This window comes from Sesamum indicum, linkage group LG6, assembly GCF_026168435.1.
Source record: "Sesamum indicum cultivar Baizhima isolate 11 linkage group LG6, ASM2616843v1, whole genome shotgun sequence".
Classification (NCBI taxonomy): Eukaryota; Viridiplantae; Streptophyta; class Magnoliopsida; order Lamiales; family Pedaliaceae; genus Sesamum; species Sesamum indicum.
Window position 1 is genome coordinate 18,360,898 of NC_142662.1, and position 26,145 is coordinate 18,387,042.

General features: G+C 33.3%; 1 protein-coding gene and 1 pseudogene across 2 annotated transcripts; one reads left to right on the plus strand and one right to left on the minus strand.

The window, feature by feature from the left end:
• The first annotated feature begins 8,666 nt into the window (after positions 1-8,666).
• Positions 8,667-19,061, plus strand: ATSYTF (C2 domain-containing protein). Of its 2 annotated transcripts, XM_011082787.3 has the most exons (14): positions 8,667-9,321; positions 11,487-11,561; positions 11,705-11,812; positions 13,173-13,205; positions 13,302-13,391; positions 14,448-14,573; positions 15,586-15,729; positions 16,059-16,478; positions 16,757-16,891; positions 17,135-17,353; positions 17,464-17,739; positions 17,911-18,048; positions 18,205-18,510; positions 18,594-19,061. In XM_011082787.3, the coding sequence occupies exons 1-14, from the start codon at positions 9,133-9,135 to the stop codon at positions 18,813-18,815; spliced, it is 2,481 nt and encodes an 826-aa protein (XP_011081089.2). In that variant the 5' UTR covers positions 8,667-9,132; the 3' UTR covers positions 18,816-19,061. The 2 variants fall into 2 exon arrangements, with proteins under 2 accessions (XP_011081089.2, XP_020550500.2); XM_020694841.2 differs by lacking the exons at positions 8,667-9,321; positions 11,487-11,561 and having other exon boundaries at positions 11,708-11,812; positions 13,302-13,383.
• A 644-nt stretch (positions 19,062-19,705) lies between these two features.
• LOC148787875 (uncharacterized) lies at positions 19,706-22,509 on the minus strand (annotated as a pseudogene).
• Between the last annotated feature and the right edge of the window lie 3,636 nt (positions 22,510-26,145).

Here is a 26,145-nt window from a genome sequence, read left to right on the forward strand (position 1 = left end):
AAGATTTTACAATAGTTCTAAAATTAGTAAAACTCAACAATTTAGTCGCAAAATTCATAAAACACAGATGATTAAACATGTTAAGTTTTCTTAATATTAAGACTATTTGAAAATCTTGTAAGACAGAAGATTAAATATATTGAATTTTTTTTCAATTTTAAAAATATTGTAAAGAAAATAATTAAATATCATCTAAATATGTTGAAATTCAATCCTGTGGCACTAGAATTATAATTCTTTTAATTAATCCGTGAGGCATGATGAGCTTATAAGTAGCTGTAACCTGAGTAACATGTACACATACATAGAAGAAGGGAGTTGGAGTTGTTAAAGCATTAAAGGTTTGATGAGAACATTTTACGAGAAATGCAAAGAGTTATGGGCTCCTTTCATACACAGCCAAATTCCCAAGATTTGTTTTTCTATTAAGATTTAGGGTTTTCTTAGTCGAGTAATAAATAAATGTGGGGAGATGTCTAGATACTGCTACACACGTGCAGAGTTGTGACAACAACCTAGCTCAGCTCATTTTCGAGGCAAATTACAAAAGACATAGACTGTAAAGGCAACAGCAGCCAGCAGGGACAAAGTGCCTTGAGCGTTATTTCCGGGTTCTTGAAATTGAGGTTGTTTTTTTATTTATTTTTGTTTAGATCAAGAAAGGAATATATATAGTTAAAAAAACATGAGGAGACCATAGTCTGATCAGATTCCTTGAACTGAAGCAAATATTTATAAATATTTTCATTTCATGCTCCCTTGCTTTGTTTTTGTGCAACAGCCCATATGTAGGGTAAATATGTGTTCATGCTTATCCATTGATCTTGGGAAACAATTCCAAACTTCACCTTTTCCTTTCCAACTTACCATTTATATTCTACTCTCCATTTTAATTCTTTTTCTTTGGTTGTTTTTATGGGAATAATGTTGGGGTTATATTAATGGGGTTTGTGCAAATTTAGTAAGAAATTCAGAAGTTGGAGTTGCATATACTGACTCAGGGAAAAATGAAATTTTAATTTTGTAATTTATGGGGTGATAATTTTGGTCCTGTATAAATTGATTTCACAATTTAGTTTTGTAATTTTAAAATTTTTTGGCAATTTTCATCCTTTTTCGGCTAATTTAGCCAGAAAATTGCATGTGGCTTGGTCTCGACCGAATTAAATTATAATTTTAGTCCTGTAATTTAGGAATATTGACATTTTTAGTCCTATAATTTGGGCCCATTGGCATTTTTGGTCCTTTATGAATTTATTTACAAGACTAAAATTACAGGAAAAAATATTATTTTAGTCCGATAAGTATGCCTAATTTTAATTTTAGTCCAATAACTATGTCCATTTTTGTTTAGGTCCAGCAACTTACGAAATTGCTTACTTTTAATCTTCTGGCTGATTTTCGGACAATTTTACCCCTATGCAACTTTTGAAAGGCAGTTTTAGTCCATATGCACTCATAGGGGTAAAATTGTCCGAAAATTAGCCAGATGACTAAAAGTAAGCAATTTCGTAAGTTGCTGGACCTAAATAAAAATGGACATAGTTATCGGACTAAAATTAAAATTAGGCATACTTAGCGGAGTAAAATAATACTTTTCCCAAAATGGCAAGTAAATTGCAATTTTCGATCAAGTTGGTCGAAAAAGGACTAAAGTTGCCAAAATTATAAAGTACAAGACTAAATTGCTTGCGGAAATCAATTTGTACAGGACTAAAAATGTCACCCCCTAAGTTACGGAACTAAAATTGTAATTTTTCCTACAAACTTAAATATATTGTTGGTCCTGTAATTTTAAATTTTTTATCTTTTATCTTTTTTTTTTAAAGGTTGTAATAGTCTTGTAATTTTTTAATATTTCACGATTTTAGTCCCTTCAATGCTGGATTTTGCAAAAAATACCGAAATAAATCATGTACACCTCTCGATTTTGGCATTTGTATCATTTATCTTTTTAGCAGTTGCAAAAAAGTCCTGTAATTAAAAAAATATATATTAAAAATAAAATTCGTTGAAATTGCAAATCTGATCGGAATAATTGGGGCTGACAATAAGATGAACATGTCATGTTTCCAGTTAGATTTATAATTTTCAACAGATTTTGTTATTAATATGTCAATTTTTTAAAACCATAGGATCTAATTATCAAATTGAATTGTAACATAATTAAAATTGCCACCCTCCTATAAATACGAGATCAAAATTTGCTGTAAGGGTTGATCAATCTTGTTAGTTCTATACTGTATTTTCATATAGTATATGGTTTTGGTTATGATTTTTTTACTAGTATACATATAACACCGACTCTGTGGACTGGACTTCTTATTAGAGCTTATGATATCTATATTTATTTTTAGCCATAATATTTTTTACTTAAGGGAGTTTATTTTGATGCAATAACACCAGAATTTGGTCCCATATTTTGAATTTTTTTTCAATTTAGTCCCATTAATTTATTTTAATCTTCTCACACTTTTTTTTTCATTAATTAAAAATTTTCTCATTAATGTTAGTACTCACGTGCATTTTACATTCAATATAAGTCCTAATTATTCCAGCACGCATTTGAAAGACTACAAAAGTTATCGATCAAAAGAAGTCCTTCCCAATATTAAATCACGAGACTTCAAATTGATCTCAAATATGAATACTAATTCAGTCGTGAGTATACAAACCCAACCCAATATCCAACAATTAAGCCAGCAGCACATAACTTGCACGTGCCCATTTTTCAATAGATATAGAATGATTTTCGGCAAAATATATATATCCTCAAATTGCGAATGTGCAAAAATATAATGGACTCATCAATTTCAAGTTTCCTTTCTGAAAGAAAAAACAAAATACCAAACACCAATAATTATATATATAACTAAAATTAAAATAAAGCATATTTCCCCTAGCTAACAAAACTACATATGGGGGAGTTAAAACAAAAAAGTAAAGAGATTGTTCACTGAACTTAATTATAAAAGGAGGAAAAATTAAGAAAAGATATTAGGACATACATACATATAGTGCAGATTTATGTAGCATAATTTAAAGTTTGGCCAATCTTAATAGATATACTAAGCTGTAAGTGTTATCTATATATATGAAAACTTTTTATTGAACATTATGTTGTAAGGGAGTGTTTGTGCGGGTTTTAATAAAGCGTTTTTTAGCTTCTAACTTTAAAAATATAGCTTTGAGCTGTTTGGAATGCCTTACTTTTGAAATTGCTAAAAAAACGCTTTTAGGTTAGAAATTAGACGTTTCTAACTTCTTTGGCTTTTTTATAAATAAATTTTATTTTATTTTTTGTTACTTTACCCTCACTATAATAATCTTAATTCAACTTCACAGTTTAATTTATTTTTAAAAAATTTATATTTAAAGTTGATATTGAAATTTATAAATAATTCGAATAATTTAACAATAATCAAATATACACTTTCACATATTAAATATTTTATGATTTTTATATTTTATTTGCTATATTATCTAATTATATTATTCATCATAAAAATATAAATTAAATGGCTATAATTAATTAATAAAATAAAAATTTTCATCCCTACAAGTTTAATTATTGTGTATGAATATCAATAAATATATTACTTAGTGGAAACATTATTAAATTTAACATTCATTTTCTCTATTAATATTTCAAAAAATTAAATATGATATATATTAATCAAAATAAAATTTATATTTTTTATGAAAAAATAATTATGTTGACAAACAACAAATGCAAATATATAAAATAAAAAATAATATATTTGTAACAAATGGGGATAAAATTATTTTCAATCAATTAAGTTTATTTTAGAAGTGATTTTTCCCCAAACACTATCCAACAGTATTATTTATTAGAAATAATTATGGGTCGAACGTTAACATAAATTATATAATAAGTTCATCATCATTACAATGAAATAAAGGTGAACAACTTACACTAATTAAAAACAATAATTAGTTTTTCCATATTCGTAAATCATAAATTAATCACCGTTAAATTCATCATAATTGTCCTAAACTGGAGTTAGCTCATGATGCATCGATCATCAGTGTTACTTCTAACTGAAAGTTCCACGAGTTATGATATTCTCAGTTAATTATGAGTTATTTCTATATATATAGAGGAAGGAAAAGTATTATTTTAGTCCGTTAAGTATGGCTAATTTTAATTTTAGTCCGATAACTATGTCTATTTTTGTTTAGGTCCAGTAATTTACGAAATTGCTTACTTTTAGTCCTCTAGTAGATTTTCGGACAATTGTACCCCTATGCAACTTTTGAAAGGCAGTTTTAACCATATGCACTCATAGGGGTAAAATTGTCCGAAAATCTGCCAAAGAACTAAAAGTAAGTAATTTCGTAAGTTATTGGACCTAAATAAAAATGGACATAGTTATCGAACTAAAATTAAAATTAGACATACTTAGCGGAGTAAAATAATACTTTTCCCTATATATCACAAGATAATGCAGGAACAAAAGACAGTCAAATTAATTAATTAATGTTGAATGCCAACTGATTAGAAGGCATTTTTAATAGTTCTAATCTAAAGTTCCACAGTAATGATCAGCTTTTAAATAGTCCAATGTGATGGACATAAACATAAAATGATCACTCATAACAAGAAATAATACCAAGAAAGAAAAAGAAAAAAAGAAAGTGAAAATCGGATTAAAGGTAATTTTGGTCCTCTAATTATACTAATTTTCTATTTTAATCCTTTAACTTCTTAGTGAAAATCCTATAGCTTTTTTAGTTGTTCAATTTTGGAATATTAGTCGCTGGAATTTGACTCAAATTGCCCGAAAATTTCACATGAGCTCACGTGCATTTTTAAATTAGGGGCTGAAATATTATTTGCTATTTGAGGCAGACATGACAAATGCTTAATATTTTAAAAAAATAATAATAAAAGGTGGCACGGGTGATATGGCACTATAAAAAAGGGCGGGATTTGGGGCGGATTTAGGAAGGTTTCTTTTTGTTCCTTGGGAATGATTTCAAATTGATGGAATTAATTTGAAACGGATTTTGGAACACTTTTAGAATGGTTCACCTTTCGTTCTTATAGACGGTGTTACAAATATTTAGAAACGGTTAATGAAGGACCGTTCCAATTTGACACGGTCACTGTAACACATTGTTGGTGACCATTCCAAATATTAATTCTAAATATATGAAATGAAAATTAACATAATGTATTTATCATGCATGCTATTGTATTTGTATATTTTAATTAGTGCTTATTTATAAAAAGTTTATCATATACTTTGTGCAGACAAAAATATATATACTAATGTATATAAAAATAAATATTTCAAGAATAAGACTATGTAAGAGTTGAATTTTTGCAGTAAGAAGACAAGCTTTTAAACCCTAAAATTATGTTTTGGTTGATACAGAGCCTCCCAACCTTGACCTTGCACAAGTGTTTTGATTGTCCAAGTTGTTGAAGAAATTAATTAATTATATATATATATATATATATACATATATATATATCACACCATCACCTCAATAAATAAAGTAATTGAAGTAGGACCATATTCAAATTTCTTCAAATGATTAACAACTCCTAAAATATTATTTTAATTGCTTAGATAGTCCTAAATTTGTGTATGAACCAAATATGATAATGTCTTTGATCTCTTAATTATCTTATTAAAATTCAATTAATTGTTTATAGTGAATAATACAACTCGACAAAGCCTATACTCATTTATTCTCTTGAATTTCTCGTTGACTAGACGATACTCATTTGAACAATAAAGGCTATAATCAATGGTTTCTTGGTGCTATTTTTTCCGAGCTTGTAATCAACGTAATCAACGGCGAAACCTAAGTGACTTAGAGGATGTTAGGTTAAATTTATAAGTTTCTCAAAACATCTTATAAAATATTTGAAAGCTTATAAGCTCTTGAAAACCTTTTGGCAAAATTTTTATTGAAAATCATAAAATAAGATATTTTGGAACTTATAAGCTCTTTAAAAATAAGTTATTTTACCCAACTTATTTAAATATATCTTATAAACTCTTTAATCTTAATTTTCAATAAACAAAAACACATTCATAATTTTGTCGTTATTTCATTTTTACCTGTCGTAAAATTGCCGTTTTTCCCCTCCAAAGCGAAATTATGAATTTATATAATTTCAACTTCGAATAGTCTGCTAACTTTTGGGTCAATGTTACAGTATAAAGAATTTATTATGCTAAAATTTCTAACATCTTGTAAGTTCTGATATATATCTTATTTATTTAAATAATTTAGAACTTTATTTTTAAAAAGAATTAAATATTTTTAAACTTTTAAAATATTTTATAAGACATAAGAGTTTAAAGATGTTGAACTAAATTTAGCTGAACACCCTCTTAATATGGATTTAAGACTTGACTCTAGAGCAAGGGGATAACTAATGCATATTTCAAATTCAGACCATCCACCGGTGCTGGACTTGCATAAAACTATTCTAAGGCTAAAACCAATGTTTCAAAATTTGGACTGTTGATCGAATTAAAAATTTGATGGGTCAAAGGTCTTTGGACCAGTGGGATCATAATTATGCCATAGTAAAAATTAGAGTAAGTTACAATCACCTCTCCTGAAATTTGACATAATTATGAATACTTTTTTATTATTTGAAAAATTAAAAATACTTCCTAATATTTAATAAAATTTTGTAATCTTTGGATGGGGACATAAAATTGTCAACTATGCCCTTACTATATTTTTTTATTTTTTAAAAAAATAAAAATTTATTAAAAAATCAGACGGAGCGAATAATTTTTTTTGAAAAATTATAATGAATTAGTAATAAAATTAAAAATTTTAATATATAAATAAAATTATAAGTTTTAGTCCAAAAAGGCATTTTGGTTAGTTCATCATAAAAATAGATGGAAACTTAACGAACACTAACATAATGAGCTAATTGTTAGATGGCCGTTAAAAGCAGAGAATATTGATAATTTTCGAAACAATGAGGGGTATTCATAATTATGTTAAACTTTAGGAGAAGTTATTGTAATTTACTCTAAAAATTAATATATAAAAATGTATTAAGATATTAAAGAGTACAAAATAGAACTACAAAAATTTTAAGATTACAATCGGAATTAGAACAATCTCAAATTAAATTCTATAGTAAAATCAATATATTTAAATTTTTTGGGTCAATAATAAAAATACAAGAAATGCCCCGTGTCGCTTACGTGAAAGCGCCTGATTTAATGGCCACGTGCATTGCCCACAATAAAAATACAAGAAATTTCCCTCTCCCCCAGCGTGAAAGCGCCTGATTTAATGGCCACCTGGTCTTGCTGTTAAAGTTCTAACAAAAATATTACAATTATAAATATTTCGATATTGTAATACATTTGTAGCAAATCAATATATTTAAATTTTTTGGGTCAATAATAAAAATACAAGAAATGCCCCGTGTCGCTTACGTGAAAGCGCCTGATTTAATGGCCACGTGCAGCGCCCACAATAAAAATACAAGAAATTTCCCCCTCCCCCAACGTGAAAGCGCCTGATTTAATGGCCACCTAGTCTTGCTGTTAAATTTCTAACGAAAATATGAAAATTATAAATATTTCGTTATTGTAATACATTTGTAGCTATGTTTTAAATTATGATATCAATATTATAAAAAATTCTGAATTATGGTACCAAAATTACAATTTTTTGAACTAATTGGCTGCTTAAATAGGTGGTATTGGCCAACTTGCGGAATTAAAACTTCGCCGTTCATATTCCTGAGCTGCACTAGAGTAAGAGCGTGTTTAGCTAAGCTTATAAACTCCTCAAAACATCTTATAAGATGTTTACGAACTTATAAGTTCTAAATATATATGAACAATTATCAACATGAACAATTAATTACACATTTAATGTATAACCGATAATTGTGACGATATAAAAATTCTTGTCACCTAATTGATACAATTATTGATAGGATTATAATTATCATTTGATTTTTTTATTGCTACCTTTTGTCTTTTCTTGTGTACTGATAATCAAAGAATTTATCAATTATATTTTGTCTCCTGTGACATTTATACTCTATTATATTTTTTAATGCAGAAAATAATGGATCACACGACTTCCTTTAAAATTTATTATGATTATAAATATTTTTTTATTATTTAAAAAATTATTAATATTCTTTGATTTTAATAATTGTCTAACAACTAATTCAATTCGTTAATCTCAATTAAGTTTTTATCTATTTTTTGTGGTGAACTAATAAAAAAAAACTCTTGTGCATTATGAATTATAATTTTACTTATTTTTTAAAATTCTTTTATGGGTTAAGAGGAAATTTTTTATAATTTTTCAAAACTTTCCATCAACTTGGTACGTTGTTTTATAATTTTTTTTTTAGATTTTTAAACAAAAAAATACATAATAAGAATAAAATCGACAATTTTATACCTTCAATAAAGAATCATAAAATATTTATCGAATATTTAAAAATATTAATAATTTTTTAAATAATAAAAAAATATTTATAATTATATCAAATTTCTAGATAACTCATTGTAATTTTTCTGTTAAAAACATAATAAAATAAACAAAAAAGAGATATTTGTAGGGCAATGAAAGAGATCGCAGGAAGAGCACTAATCTGACAAGACAGCATTATCCGACTGTAATAGGGGGATTTTTAATCTGAAAGTAGTTTGGTTTTGTCTTCAAACTTGAAGCCAGCTATCTACTTGCCTAGTTCTTAACTAAATCTTCCCTTCTTCGAGTTGACCAAGACTGCGCTGTTTTACTTTTGCATATATTACATTTTTTCCTCTTTTCCTTTGATTGGAAATACATGAGTGGACAACTCTTTTCCTCTTTTTCAGCTGCCAATCAAGAACAACAAACACGTAAAGAACACACTGAAATTGTGGATGGGTTTCTTATTTTTCTTGAGGTTCTGTTGTTATTTATTGTTCTTATGATCCCGTTAATGAGTTAAAAAAGTGTACAAGAGCTGTTCGGCTTTTTCCCTCAAAGAAATTGGAGTTCTGGGCAGCGCTTGGTTTCTTGATTTTTTGAAGCTATGATCAATCTTGGAGAAAGGTGAAGATTTCTTGGTTGCCCATTGGCATATTGTGTAGAGAATATAGCCGGATGGGCAGAACAAAGAAGAAATTGTTGGACTTCAATGAGGCAGTTGGGTCGTTGAAGAAGTTGTTGGAGGAGCAGCCTCTACTTCCATTTGTAATTCCTCTGCTGTTTGTTCTTTGGGCCATTGAGAGATGGTTTTTCTCTCTATCCAATTGGGTTCTTCTTGCTGTCGCTGTGTGGGCTACAATTCAGGTAAGTGCCTTCTTTTCTTTTGTATGTTTTGATGTGTTTTTCATTGCATATGATATGTTTTCTCAATTCCTTTTTTTTTTTTTTTGGTTTGAGAGAATATGTTTTCTCAATTCTATTTACATTAGAAATATCTGTCAGAATCTTTTGTTGGTCTAGAATTATGGAAGTTTCAGGAATTGCAAACAAAAATTGGTCTCAGTGAGCGGGGACACTGTATTTTTAAGCTTGAATAAATCAACTTCAGAGTTGCTAGTTTCTCTATTTGTTGTTGGTACTGACTTAACACTGCTGCACCAAATATCATGCAAGTGCAGTGGGAACTAAATTTATGTGTGGCAAGTGAAACAGTAGAATGGAGGAAAAAAATTAGAATTAAAATGAGCGTAAATGTGATTAGCTCGCATTTCTATACATGGAACTTTGTTTTACTATTTAAGAATATGGTGGGAAGCTTTAACTATGTTTCACATTTAGGATTCAATCCTCATTGAAAAGTTCAGAAAGTTATTTTCATTCGGAGAATGCAGATGTACATTTCATGCTGTTCTCAAGATTGAATGCAACTACTTTATCTAGAGAGGAGATTGAACCATCACTCCACAGGATTTGTGTTTCTAAATTGTCTCAATTTTTTTGGGAGATCCCAATTTCGAATACTTGCACTGTGTTTGAAGATATTTGGAAATTGAATAAATAGCTCTCATATATTTGATTTTTTTTTTTTTTTGCTCTGGAATTTAATGAAGTATGGCAAATCTTAATTCTTGTACTCTCCATATACGAATTGATCTCTAGTGATGGCTTTTATGCACACACAAACACACACACACACACAAACATATATATTTGCAAAGTGATGGTATGTATTGTATGCATCAACAATCTTGTGTCCTTGATTATTTGTTTAATCCAATCTGGAACAGTTTTATAAGACTTAGAACCACCGTAATAGCCATTGGAACAGTGGCAAAGCCAAAAATCCAACTTTAGGTCAGATCATATGATTTATTGCTTTATACAAGTAATACTAGTTCATGCTGTTATTTTACTAATTTTGCCTCCTTTGAAATTGGATTGGCTGGGGGTGAAGGAAATTTACTTGCTTGTGTCATCCTCTGTGAGTAAATAATTATCTAGAGAATTACTCAAAGCCATTTTTTAATCAATTAAACCCCTTCCTGTTTTTTCCATCTTTTTATGAAATATTATTGGCCAGTATGAATACAATATGAGATGTCTTTGTTACAAAGAATTTGACTTGTACCTTGTATAACTTCTGTTTCATTTTTGAATATCCAGGTCTCAAATATCCACTTCTTATATCAGTTTATCACTATGATGTTTCAGATATATGAGTTATGAAATATTAGGACTCAAGAATTGTACCAAAAGGGTCTTTACTGATCATGCACAAAGTTGATTATCCTTGTGCTCAACATTTGACATAAACTTAACAGCATCAACTAGTAAGAGTGGTGCATTTCAAGAAGTAATTCAGAATTTGCCTGAAAAGCAATTTGGCAAGGTGTAAACTTACAGTAGGTGTTTAGTGATTTAAGCATGTATCACGTATAAAAGGGTAATATCTATTTCTGAAGGTTCAGACGTACATAATGTTGATTCAACCAAGGCAGTTATGGTACCTGATGTGTCAAGGAAACATTGCTTTGTCTAACAAGTTCATGATGACTGCATCGGTTGGCTAGTTATTAGGACACCCAACCGTTTCATTTATGACATGCCCTAGTAAGGAAAAGGAAAACCATTGTGTAGCATAATACTTCATTCTTCTGGTTGTGTAACCATATTTCAGTTACATTGGCAGTTGAGCGAATGAGAAAACTGAATCAGACTAGTTGCAAAGAAATTGCCAATAAGCATTTTATTGAAAATTGAAAATGAGGATTTAAGTTGGTTGCAGTAATGTATTTTTATACTCTCGAAGTTCATACATTTATTTGTACAGTTCTTCTTTCCAATTTGAAAATACCTTACTAATGCCAACTGAAAGTGAGAAATTCATCTGACTGTTTAACATTGTGATCCAGGAGTCTTTCACATTTTAGTTTCCTTGATCTGCTTGTTGGTTTGAGCAGAAACGCAACAAGAATTAGTGCAGGATTTATGGCTGAAAGCTATACTGACGTGTACTTTCCTTTTGGCAGTACGGGAGTTATCAGAGGCGACATATAGTGGAAGATTTCAATAAGAAATTGATGCAAGTGACACTACAGTCTTCGGTAACTATTAATAATTTTCTTTCTGGATCGCGTGTGTATGCCTACATTAGTTTCTGTATTTTATATCCCTTTTTACTTATGTCCTTTCTTGTTTATTACCATACATTTTGGAAGTCACTCTTGGTCTTCATATATCTATGCAGCCGGTAACACCTCTAGAGCACTGTGAATGGCTGAACAAGCTATTACTTGAAGTTTGGTCGAATTATGTCAACCCAAAGCTTTCATTGCGTTTTGCATTCATTGTTGAGGTATCTATTCCATTTGGGCACCAGTGTTATTGCTTACTTTGAATCTGCACATACACTTGTAATCGTGTAGAAATTAAGCAAAAAAAGAAAAAGGATCCTCATGAATTGTTTGGATTTTGTTAATGATGGTTTACTGATATGTTTATATAATGATTTTCTTGTTAGATTAGTTGATACAATAGACACAAACACACACACATGCCCATACATGTCCATTAATTGTGTAAACCATTATGTATTATTGGTGCTGGTGCTGGGTCCGACCTTAGAGACACTTGGAATGAGATCTTTTGATGAGTTCATTATATTCATTCGACCCTTGTCCTACCTCAACTTATGCGTTGATATCAAATTATCTTACATTTGGAGACCATAAACTTAACAGTAAACCATAATCTGATGTAGTGCCTTAGCTAAAACTTTTCACTATGGAAATAATGTTAAATACTTACATCAGAGACAGGATTTAACAGAGCTTCGTTGCTTCTATTACAGTGATGTTTATAATTTGCGCCTGGCTTTCCTTGTGAACCTGTCTCATTTCCTCCTTGCTAAAAGACATGTGAAAAGTCTCTATTAGCTCATTCCAAAGGTTTAGTTGATCTGTTTTCCACAAAATGTTAATACTATGCATCAAATGTCTACTGAAACAGCCAATGGAACTTGGCTTACCATTTTGCCCTTTATTTTGTTCAGCTACTGTTGTCAAGATTATAATTCAAGTTGTCCATTATAAAATTGGCTCCAATCTAATTCTTTTTGGAGAATAATTATCCATTCAAACTGTTTCACATGTGTTGCTTTATTTACCAATGTAAATTTTCTGAGCTCGGCATAGGTTCATTATGTACTCTAAATTCTGAGATCGTCATAAGTTCATTACATACTCTAAATTCACAGATATGGCATTAGTGTAGAACTTATACTCCTATGTCAATCTATATCTTTTTGCAGACATTATAAACAACATTTTGATGGTGTTTTGCTAAATTTATTCAGAACACTCATAAGATGTTTTTAGTGCTTATAAGATATTAAATCTTAATTTAAAAATAGACTCTTGAAGTGTTTTTACGAAATAAGATGATAAAGCTTCTATGATGTTGCTAATAATAATTTTGTAACTAAAATAATTATAATTGAAGGAATTTGTTAAATTCTTACCAATATGTTGGGCTTACTTCTTTTTAACGAGCCTATAAGTTCCTAACATTGTTTTTTTGGATCTTATGAGCTGCCTTTTTAAAAGTCTTACCAGACACTTTGAGCATCTTATACATAAGATTCAACCATGATATAAGATGTTCAACAAAGTTGTTATTTATCTACAATTGCTAATTCTGATTTGATAATTATGCAGAGGCGCTTAAAGCATCTAAAGTCGAAGTTGATTGTAAGTTTTCGTTCTCCCATTTCTTCTTTTTCATGTGAAGGAATTTTCCATGATTGCTTACGCATCCATAATGACTATACTACTTTTCTTCCACAGGAAAAAATTGAGTTACAAGAATTTTCTCTTGGTTCACGTCCTCCTTTATTTGGGCTACATGGAACCCATTGGGCAACTTCAGGTGATCAGGTTTGATATAATTTTACTTATAATTTTATGTTAACTTTGCTTCATGCTTTAATATAAGAGATCTTCTGTCAGCATGAAATATTAAAAAGAAAATATTAGAGTTATGCTTGCTTGTGAGATTTTTCCCCTCGTGTCTCATCTCGTAAAATGTTTTTGACTGTACATGCGATTGCTTGTTAGATATTTTCTGGAATATATCTCAATCTCAATTTACTAATGTACAAGAAAACAAATATCACATTAATTATAAGCATTACATTTTCTTTATTGCCTAACACCTCTTAAATATATACTTCATGATCACCATTTTATTTTTATGCCATATTCAATCACATACTTCAGAAAAACCTCATCGTGACCAAAACGTTTTCATCTTATATGAGATGCCATGAGCTGAGATGAAATGCGAAGCAATCATAGTCTAAGAATTTCAGTTTGTGAACATGAAACCTCAATTTTTCCTGCTATTTGCTAATAGACGGGGCATTTTCAATTCTTTGAAATGTTGGTATGGTTCCTATGGAGGTCTTCTTTCTTCATATAAAATTATGAGAACCAAATTTGTTTGTGTTGTTTTTGAGCAAACAAAATTATTCAAATGGAACTACTCTCAACCAATGTAAAAGGTTTTCTTATTCACAGGACATGTGATGAATATCAATTATTGGTTTTGATAATATTTCCGGTATATAATAACAACAGTGTTCTTTTCTGTTCTTGTACTGGCAGCCTAGAAAAACTTGGCTACACTCCAGCAATAGTTCTGAAAGGTTATTCTCAAATATAGTTAGATAATGAGGCTATAAAAGTTTTAAATAAATATTGTTTATCATGATGACGGAAAAGTAAGATATTACCATGGCCCAACTTGTTCCATTCATCAATCATGTTTACAGTGTTACACTTCCTCTGTATTTTCCCGACTAGTGGGATTATATGTGTTTCTTAAGCTTCTTCCAATGCTTTAATAAGGTTTTTGCAAATGATCCTCCTGATTCCATTCATCCCCACCCCCCCCCAAAAATGAGAACAAACTGACAGTTTTGCATGAAACAGCGAGTCATGCGCTGCAGTTTTCACTGGGACACGGATGATGTAAACATTTTGTTGTTTGCTAAGTTGGCTATGCCATTAATGGGAACAGCTCGAATCGTTGTAAACAGCATCCACATCAAGGGTCATGTATGCTTCAATCTCCTTTCTTATTTTCTTATTAGGTTTTGGATTAAATTGTGACAAATGTGATTTCTTAACATCATCTTGCATTTTGTTAAGTTTCTGGGCATGAGAGATCTTAGGATTTCGCCATGCAAATAATTTTATGATGCCATTATGTTTGTGATTATGTATCACAATTGTAGAATCATTATTATTCAGTTCTTGAAATAATATGTCGAATTATGTCATGTCTTAAAACATTTTTATTTTCTTTTTCTGTTTCCCTTATGTCTTCCTGATGCTAGAGAGTAACAACGACATGATGAACCTTGTTGACAACTGTGACAAGACTGATTGTGATTCGATGCTTTTCATCTTTATGTATTTTCTGGTATTGTACTGAGGCGTTGTTTGCTGAATGATTTTGCCTTGGGGGTCAAGTCATCTCTCTATTCTGATTCCCCTAGAGCTTTGACTTTAATGATAATTTTACAATTCCCACATGTCTTGAATCACTGAGTTTATCTTGTTCTTGTCTGATCTTCCCAACTATCATCCCCAGCCATTCACACCCTTTGCCAGTCCCCAATTACCATCCTTTTGGTTAATTGTCATTTTTCATTGCATTGAACTGCTCTACTGCAACTTACAAAACATGGCAATGGACTCTAGATTGAGAATTTTCATTTGTTGCCATCTTTTCTTAATAGTACCTGATCGTGGCATATCTCTTTGTTATTACATTCCATTCACACGTTTCTTCAATTCTAAGTTCGTTTACCAAACATATCTTCTAAATACCACTCTATTTTGTGTTTTGTTGTCCAAAATTTTGTGACAACTTTACTAAGAAGGAAACCCTGAGTCTGCACAATCAGATTTATAGTTTTGTCAGATTATGTGAAGATTCTCACGAGTAGATTGATGAAATATTTCGAACTACTAACCACACATTTTCCATGTCATAGATTTCGGTTCTTTCAATTGGTGTGAAACTTTATCCTCTGAAAAGTGGTAACTTGTCTCCATTATGCAGCTTCTTCTGATGCCAATATTAGAAGGTAAAGCTATGACTTACTCATTTGTATCAACTCCTGACGTAAGACTCGGTGTTGCTTTCGGAAGTGGTGGAAGCCAATCTTTACCTGCAACAGAGCTACCAGGTGTTTCTTCATGGCTGGTATGATTAAATAAAAATATATCAATAAGCAATGAAGTATCTAATTGAAATTCAGGACCATTGCATTGCCAATGAAATAAGAAGACCCTTAATAGTTCAAAGTGCTTTCACAAAGGGTCTGGTAGAATTTTATTTTTCCCGTGAAGATTTGGGTTTTTAGTAAGGATAGCCATGTCTTTGTTACAGGAAAATGGAATGCGTCTTATCAATAGAAACATTAGATTTTATAGAAATTCTAACTCTTGTTGTGGGTCAACCTGTTGTAGAAATTTGAACTTTTTCCTCCTATTCCTGCATGTGTTCGTCATGACATTCATATTGTTTGACAGATCAAACTGGCCACTGATACACTGAATAAGAGGTTGGTTGAACCTCGACGTCAGTGTCTTGCTTTGCCAGCTGAAGACTTGCAGAAGAAAGCTGTAGGCGGTATATTATATGTCACTGTGCTATCCGCTAGTAAACTTTCTGGTAGCAACTTGAAAGGCTGTGCTTCCACAAAGCACATTAATTCTTCAGAAGATACTTATACAGATGATCCTGTCAACAGCAAAGAGCTTCAGACATTTTTAGAGATCGAACTTGGGGAATTAACGAGGAGAACAGATGTAAGAGCAGGATCTAGCCCTAAGTGGGACACAACATTCAACCTGATCCTACATGACAATGCAGGAATTCTCAGATTCCATCTCTACGAACGCTCTCTTGGAAATGTAAAATATGACTTTCTTACAAGCTGCGAAATTAAGGTAATTTGTTTTACGCTAGTTGTCTCTAATTTAAGGTTACGAGATTTTGTTCAAGAAAGCAATAAAGCAAAAATTGTTCCATAACAGTGTGAAAAGAGAACTTTGTTTCGTATTACATACATTATCAAAAGAGTTAGTAACACATTCAGAAATAGTGTTTCTCAACATAATTATCATATTATATGCTTAGAAATGGTACCATTGAGTGTTAGGATTTGGCATTTGATGTTGCTTTAGCTTGTGTGGAGCATTTCACTCGAACTTTTCCATCAACGCAGATGAGATATGTCCCTGATGACTCAACCATATTTTGGGCCATTGGGCCAAATTCAACCGTGATTGCCAAGCACGCCGAGCTTTGTGGAAAAGAAGTTGAAATGACAGTTCCGTTTGAGGGCGTTAATTTAGGAGAGGTACTTTCTGATCATCTGTCATTTCAACAGCTGACAAATAATTTATGCACTCTGCCAAATTACTTTTGCTTGTTCCATTCTTGTCAATTTCTTGATTAAATCCAACTAATATCGTGCTACAGTTTCAGTTTTAATAATGACTGGAATTATTGAAATTAAATGATAAAGACGTAGAAGAACTTATACCTCATACATCGGAGATGAATCGTTTTGCTAATAATCTTCTCTGTGACCACCTTGCAGTTGACTGTGAGGCTTGTACTCAAAGAGTGGCAGTTTTCTGATGGTTCACATAGCTCGACCAGTGTTAGTGCAAGCTCTCGTCATTCACTGAGTGGGGGATCTAATTTTCTTCCCAGAACTGGAAGGAGAATCTGCATAACTGTGGTTGAGGGCAAGGACCTTGTTGTGAAGGACAAAATTGGGAAATCTGACCCTTATGTTAAACTACAGTATGGGAAGGTACAAGCCTCCTTTTTGCTTGGTTCCTTTTGCACGAATGCAGTTTCATTGCTCTATTCCTTGCAGAAGCAAAACCTACATGTGTTTCAATGTGTATATTACTTGTTCAGGTTATGCAAAGAACAAAAGCTGTCCCACATTCTCCCAATCCAACATGGAATCAGAAGTTCGAATTTGATGAAATAGGAGGTGGGGAGTATTTGAAGGTAAAATGCTATACTGAAGAAACATTTAGCGATGAGAGCATTGGTAGTGCTCGGGTGAACTTGGAAGGTCTTCTAGAAGGTTCCATAAGAGATGTATATATTCCCCTTGAAAAAGTTAATTCTGGAGAGTTGCGGCTTCAGATAGAAGCACTGAAAGTTGAAGATAACGAATCTTCGAAGGTACCTATAACTTTGCCTTAAGCTCCAAAGCATATCCATTCTGTTCTCATACTGAGACATAAAACAAGAGCTTTAGTTAATAAGAGCATTAAGATTGTAACTTTTCGTCATTCGCTTCCAGAGAGAAGACAGCACTTCTAGGATTTGATCTTATTTTCTTGGTATGCTCAGGGTTCACATGGATCTTTCGCCAATGCTTGGATTGAACTAGTTCTAATTGAAGCAAGAGATCTTGTGGCTGCTGATCTCCGTGGAACGAGTGATCCCTACGTGAGGGTACACTATGGAAACATGAAGAAAAGTACTAAGGTCGGATACTTGCAATTGGGCTTTATCCTTTTCTCAGATCTCCTCTATTTTGTTTACTTAGCTGACTCTAAAAGTTATGTCTATCAAATGCAACTTAACTGAGTAAATTTTATATAGCAACTAATTCAAGTGTTTGAAAACGTTTCCCCTTTGCAGGTTATGTACAAAACACTGAATCCACAATGGCATCAGACCTTAGAATTTCCTGACGATGGTAGTCCCCTCACGTTGCACGTAAAAGATCACAACACTCTGCTACCCACATCCAACATAGGGGACTGTGTGGTCGAGTATCAGATGTTGCCTCCCAATCAGATGGCTGACAAATGGATACCGTTGCAAGGAGTGAAACGGGGCGAAATCCACATTCAAATTACAAGAAAAGTCCCGGAACTGGAGAAGAAGCCAAGTGTAGATTATGAATCATCCCCAACTACTGTTCGCCATCAGATTTCCAATCAGGTGACCTTTGTTCTCATCTGACATGTCTCTTGGATCGAAATCTTACTAAAGATGTTTAACAAATGTTTCTTGGATTCGGCCAGATGAAGGAAATGATGATCAAGCTTCGGTCTCAGGTCGATGAGAACGATCTTGAAGGGGTTTCAAAGTCGCTGACTGAGCTTGAAAGCCTTCATGATACTCAAGAAGAGTTCATGGTCCAACTTGAGACTGAACAAACTCTCCTAATCGACAAAATTAATGAGCTTGGACAGGAAATATTTAACGCGTCGCCTACCTTGCACAGAACTGCTACCATTCCTTGACCGGGGTCGGATTTTTCCTCGCACAAATTCGTGTGATAGGTGATAGAAAAAGCCTTCAAGTCTTTAGTTGTATTGTGTATAGTACGTTTAAGAGAATTGTGCATAAAGCTTGCACCATATCTGGTTCTCTCCCTCTGGCAATTTGCTATATCACTGTATCTGTTTACTTCTTCTTTTTTTGGCCAAAAATAATAAATGAAATAGCATAACATAAATGAAGATTTTCAGAATTCTTCTTGTTAATAAGATACATGTGTACTAGTCAATCCTTCATTTGTTTTTCAGCATTTTATTGATATCTTAATTGCCTAGATATGATATATGATTATAAATTAGGGTAAACTACGACCACCTCTCATGAGGTTTGGTATAATTATAAATATATTTTCATTATTTGAAAATTTACAAATATCTCTCTCAAACCAAAAAAATGATTATGTAGCCCTTAAAGGTGAATTGAATGAGTTAATTATTTTTTTATTATAAAAAAAAAAATTATTTTATCATAATTATTTTTAAAATAATAACACAAATATGACGAGTCGCGATTTGAAATCGCGACTCGTCATTAAATAAAGGGGGAAAAATGCAGAATTCCCCAAGTCGGGAAACAAAATCCCGACTTCAAGTCGGGATTTTGAATCCCGACTTGGGAATTTTTCCTTTTTTTTTTCGTTTAAATTATTATTATATAATTTAATTTATATATAATTAATTTTAACAATATACTAAAATCCAAAATTAATAAAATTAGCATTGCATTAACTTAAAAAATTACAATTAAGGGTACAAATGTAAGAGTTATTTATTTTGTACAATTGTAAAAAATTACATTAAATGTATAAATGTAAAAGTGTATATTTTTGTACAATTGTAATAAATACAAAAAATATACAATTAATCCTGGCTACCCGGTACTGGCACATCCGATTGTGTTGAAGAATTTCTTTGTTGTGCTTGTTGTCGTGCACGCCTTTGCGCCCAATCCATCTCGTTGTGAATACGTGTTGTTTGATTTCGACCAGGGCGCGAAGAGATGCGAATAGTAGGATCGTGGACCAACTCAAATCCCGGTACATCCCAATAATCTTCGGAATGTACAGGTTCAAATGACTTAGAATATGTATTCTTATAAGTCATTATATCGTAATAATCCTTCACCATTGATGCAGCATTAATCATGAATGCAGCGCATACCTTTTGAGCGTGACTGCAAGGTATACCAAATTGAGTCCATTTGCAGCAAGAACATTCTCGGTTCGCAATTTTGACAACATGGGTGTTGACTCCATGTCCACCGTGACGTCTTGTAACAACCGAGGCGGACTGTTGGAACTGATGGTATTTGGTGACGGTATGTTCAACAGAATTTTGATGCCAACGTGTGAACATCTTATATGCAAAATCCGTCCACAGTTGGTTGTTGGTCAACATTACAGTACTTCTTGCTAACCTCTCACGGAAATAATGGACATTTCGCTGAAACGTCATCTCAGCAATTGCTGTCAACGGTAGGCGGCGAGCCCCTTTCAATACTCCATTTATGCATTTCGACATATTTGTCGTCAGAATTCCGCATCGCCATCCACCGTCATGTGATGCTGTCCATTTTTCCTTGTCGATCCTATCTAACCACTGAAACGCCTCGAGGGACTGTTTCTTTATCTCCTCCATAGTGCGATTGAATTTTCTGATCTGATATTCAAAGCCAGCTCTCCAACAAAGATCCTTCAACACAACATTTTTGTATTTACTGTTGAAATTGGAACACACATGTCGCAAGCAATATCGGTGCACGCCGTTAGGTGGCACGAAATCCGGACATTCACGTACAGCTCTTGTGATACCAGCATGGCGGTCAGAAATAAGGCAGATACCCCGTCGCCCTCGTATAATGTGTCTGCTCAATTGTCATAGAAACCACTTCCAAGATAAAAGTGATTCTTCATCGACAATAGCAAAAGCAAGAGGAAGTACCTGTTGATTTCCATCCATGGCAGCAGCAATCAACATCTTGTGCTTGTACTTTGTGTATAGATGGGTCCCATCTACACTGATAAGGTTGCGACAGTGTTGGAACCCTTCAATGCACGGGTTGAACGCCCAGAATACGTACCCTATCACATATGCACCGGTTGATGTGTCGCGGGCTTTATGTTGCCATTCAACAATCGTTCCTGGATTATATTTTTGGAGAGCTCCCAAGTATTTGGGTAGCTTTTGAACGAAGCTCTCCCATGTGCCATAAACCATCTCACGTGCCATTTTCAAACTGTACCATGCCTTTTGATATGCTATATCGTATCCGGTATGGTCTTTCACAGTCTGGATGACATGCTTGATTCCGTACGACGGGTTGCATTTTACATGTCCTAACAATAAAGAAGCAACATATACTCTATCTAAATTACCGTGTTCGAGGGACATTTGATTCAATATACATGTATGGTCCCCTCCGTATTTTGTTATTGTCCACCTTCCCATTTTTGGTTTGTAAATGCCTCGCAGCTCCCATCTACACCACATAGCTGCAAAAAATAAACACGAATCAGTCGAATAATTTTGTATGCTTAGACATATACGACAAAAATATATATATATACCTTCGGTGGTATGCCTACACAATACTTTCCACTTGGTCTTTGAACTCTCAGGTACCCAATACTCGCGTCGGGCATATCGTATTGAGTGATCTTTCACCGCCTCGATTAAAGCTTCTTTATTTTTGAAAAGCATTCCCACATCAAGTCTGCCTTCATTTTTATCATAAAATTTTGCATACCTTAAGTTCGGTACATCAATGGAATCCACTGGTACCTCCGGGAATGTTTGTTCAAAAAATGGTATGGAGCGGTAAAATATTTTCTGAGAAGTTCGTTGTGGCGTAACCGGCTGAGAGGATGTTGACGTATCTTGTGCAACATTCTCGGCGACAACATTTATGTCAACATCTTCTATTCCATCCTCAGGCGGAATTGGATAATCCACTTCATTCGGTTCGGAAGCTGCATCTGATTCATTAGCCAGGCTGTCCGCAATAGGGTCTTCTGGCTCGGCAATGTGTTGTGCAGAAGTTGGTATATAATGGGAGGTGGATGGAGTATGTGAGTGGGTGGTCTCTGTGTAATTAAATTCAATGTTATCGAGCCCTTGTGTGACAGACACCACATTCGGAGTATAACAATCTGTATCATAATGTGATGTGCCTGCACCAAAATCGGGGTTAGAAGTACCTGCATCGAAATTAGAGTTATAAGTACCTGTGAAATTTTCGTAGTTGGAGGATGACGGAAATCCTTGGCTCGATAACATCGCCATGTATTCCCCCCATTGTTGACTCATTTGTGAGTTGTCATCCACCAACTGCCGGGAATCGAAAGCTCCCCAACCTCGGTCAATTTGTGGAGCATCGTCGTGTTGGATTTCCACCGTTTCGACGAATATTTCCATTAGTGGAAATCCAGCTGTAGGATCAGTAAAGAATGACAATGTATCGTCATCCTTTATTGGTATCAGTGTTTCCTTAATTTGCCCTAGGTATTGGCACGAATGTTTTGCAGAAACATTCAACGAAATCGGGAGCTATCAACACCAATTTTTTTGTAGATTTTTGATAAAAATTGATCATAACTGGATGAACGAGGGATCCTCATTGCTGCAATGGGCGTTTGATCATATGTAACAGACCATCCATCGCTCGATAATTCACCACCAAAATACAGAAAAATCTCAATGCGAGAAGATGAAGAAGCCATTTTGTTGCAAGTTTCTACGTAAAAATGAGGAACAAGATATGAATATGTTGTAAGAAAAATCTCAATGCTTGAAACTAGATGACGGAAACAAGGGATGTACGCATATATATAGGCGGGTAGTAGTGCATTTATTCAGGTAGGTCGCCTACCTGCCTTTACGAAGGCTGGTACGCGACCTATAAAGGCTGGCAAAGGCTGGTATGTACCAGCCTTTAAAGAGACATATATATATGTACATATATAAGTACATATTATTTAAATATATTATATATAAATATATATAATAAATATATATATAATATATAATAAATATATATATATAATATATATTTATACAATATACGAAATAATATATAAATATATTATAATATATAATATATAAATATTTATAATATAAATATAATATATATTATATATTATACATATAAATATATTATATGTATATATAATATATGTATATATAATATATATATATATATATATATATTAAAGGAGGGCTGGCCCGCGCGGCCAGCCCTCATTAAGGTTGGCAGCGCCAGCCTTTGACCAAGGCTGGCGCTGCCAGCCCTTGATTAAGGCTGGCCGCGGCCAACCTTTAAATTTGTTTTAAATTTTTTTTTTTTAAAATTAAAATTTTCCCCCACCCTCATCCACCATTATAAATTGGACGGATGAAGGTGGGTGGAAACTCACTTCATCCACCAGCAAAAATTTTCACCCACCTTCATCTTATACCGTGAGTTTGTCTTCAATTTTTTTTTCCACACAAATGGATAGACGATCAGTCTACGGTTCTCGTGATAGTACTGTATTATCTCAACAAGCCCAACATAGGTCTGACGATATTCCAGATGTTGACCTAGACGCCATACTCATTTCACGGCGTGCGGATGGTACCTTTTGGAGCTACTTTAACCAAAATAATATGTCCGAGCGTGTACAAGAAATTCTACACCAAATAGGATTTTATGGAGTTTACAGGTGCGGACGCCTTCAATTAAATCAACACCTCATTACTGCATTAGTGGAGAGGTGGCGATCAGAGACGCACACTTTTCATTTTCGTGTAGGGGAAGCCACAATTACCCTACAAGATGTACAAATAATTTGGGTATTCCCAATAGACGGCGAGCCGGTGACTGGAATTGATTTCGACCGCACAACACAACAATGGAAAGAATATTGCCTTACTTACATAGGCTTTAGCCCGGATGCAAATGTGTTGAAGGGCTCGAGATTACAGACATCGGCAATTACATCTCATTTGGCGGCGGTCGAAATTACTTATAATATTCCCCAGGTTGTCGTCGTCCAGTACGCACGTGCCGTTGCATTACTTTTATTTGGGGGATTGATGTGCCCAGATTCCTCAGGTAACTATGTCTCATTATTATATCTTTCAAAATTAGAAGATATAGAAACCGCGAGGAACTATAGTTGGGGGAGTGCTGTGCTGGCATTTTTATATCGCGAATTGTGCAATGCCAGCACAAAAGGCAAAGCGGCAATTGGTGGTGCGCTGCAATTGCTACAGGTAAAATTGACTTAAAAAGTCTTACACATTTTTATTTTTTTGCTATTGATATTCATTAATAACACATATTTGTATTGTTCGTGTAGATTTGGGCGTGGTCACGGATTACGCCACTTTGTCCTAGACTTGGTGCCCAACGGCTATTTATGGGCCAAGTGCAAATGGACAACAATCGCTGGCTCCCAGCAGCACCATATGGTGCTACTTGGAATTGTCAGCACACTTTCACCACTACAGTTCGGGGAACTGTACGAGTCATACGAGAAATTTTGGATGAGATGCAGGCGGATCAGGTAACTAAATTTTAATATTATTCGTATATTTATACCGTGAATTAAATTCATATTAATTTACATTTTTGTTTTTATTACAGTTCATATGGCAGCCGTATGACATGGACTTGGATGTCATTATGGTTTACGCCGATGAATTGAACCCCCAGTTGTGGAGGTCATCTGTTCTGTTGATATTCTACGCAATAGTTGAAATGCATCGTCCGGAACGAGTTGTTCGCCAATTCGGGATGAGGCAGAATGTACCAGAATCGACGGATACCCGTGATATGAGCCTCCATCAGATTTCCCGTAAAAATCACGCGGGCGCAGATTGGTCTCTGCAACACATACAATACATCAATAGATGGCAAAGACGATATGACACGGTTGTACATAGGCCACTCATTTCTAATAGAAGGGAAACAGAACGAGGTTATTGGGAGTGGTACTACAACATAACAAGAAATTTCGTGTCATCATCTACTGATAGACGTGTGGAAAGCGGGTACCAACCTGGAGAAGCACCTATGTTGCAAGTTGTGGTACGTTATTATATAATAGTACATGTTTTATTTTATATATATTTTTAACAACACAAGGCTAATTATTTTTCTACACTTTTCAGGCAAATGAGGTGAATGCCCTTGAAACTTTATGTCGATCTAAACCACCAAATATCGAAGGATATAGTCAATTGATGGATAGATTTGAACATGGGTTACATATTATCAAGGAGGCTATAACCCAACAGCCACAACAAATTGCTTCTCCATCTGATGATGCTCCCACAACATCCCACAGGCAAAGAAGAAGTTCTAGCCGAATGTCAACTGGTTCAGTTGAACGTCGTGATATTGGGGTGGATATAGCTGGTCCTTCTACAGTATATCCACCTCAAGATTATTACGTACCTCAACCGCCTCAAGATTATTATATGCCTCAACCATCTCAAGGTGATTGGTTTCAATCGACTCCATATATGTCAAATCAAACACAAGATTTTTCTCTTGACCTTGGTCTTGGTTTTAATCAACCATATACACAAGGATATAATATTTCACCAATTCCATTTCCATCATTTGGTGCATATCGTGACAATGTGGAGTCAAGTTCTGAAACATCAAGTCGGTTTGTTGGTGAAGAAAATGAGGCGCAAAATGAGCCAGTTCAAAATGTGGGCGAGGAAATTAGAAGACCTCGATGTCAACGCCACAGACGACATTGTGGAACGGGTGGACATTTTTGATATTTGTAATTGTATACATTTAATGTAATTTTTACAATTGTACAAAATAAATAACTATTACATTTGTACCCTTAATTGTAATTTTTTAAGTTAATGCAATGTTAATTTTATTAATTTTGGATTTTAGTATATTGTTAAAATTAATTATATATAAATTAAATTATATAATAATAATTTAAACGAAAAAAAAAAAGCAGAATTCCCAAGTCGGGAAACAGAATCCTGACTTCAAGTCGGGATTCAGGATCCCGACTTGGAGTCGGGTTTCAGAATCCCGACTCCAAGTCGGGATTCAAAATCCCGACTTGAAGTCGGGATTTTGTTTACGACTTGGGGAATTCTGCATTTTTTTCCCTTTATTTAATGACGAGTCGCGATTTCAAATAGCGACTCGTCATGTTTTTGTTATATATTTAAAAATAATTATAATAAAATAATTTTTTTTATAATAAAAAAATAATTAACTCTGAATTGAATAGTACTACTTTATCCTTGCATAGTTTTGTTTTTACTTTTTTTA

Bases quoted from the DNA above. Each gene is read 5' to 3' on its own strand.
- ATSYTF (XM_011082787.3), top strand. From the start codon at position 9,133: ATGGGCAGAACAAAGAAGAAATTGTTGGACTTCAATGAGGCAGTTGGG. The intron at 17,354-17,463 runs GTACAAGCCTCC...TTACTTGTTCAG, and splicing joins TTAAACTACAGTATGGGAAG to GTTATGCAAAGAACAAAAGC. The intron at 18,049-18,204 runs GTCGGATACTTG...TCCCCTTTGCAG, and splicing joins ACATGAAGAAAAGTACTAAG to GTTATGTACAAAACACTGAA.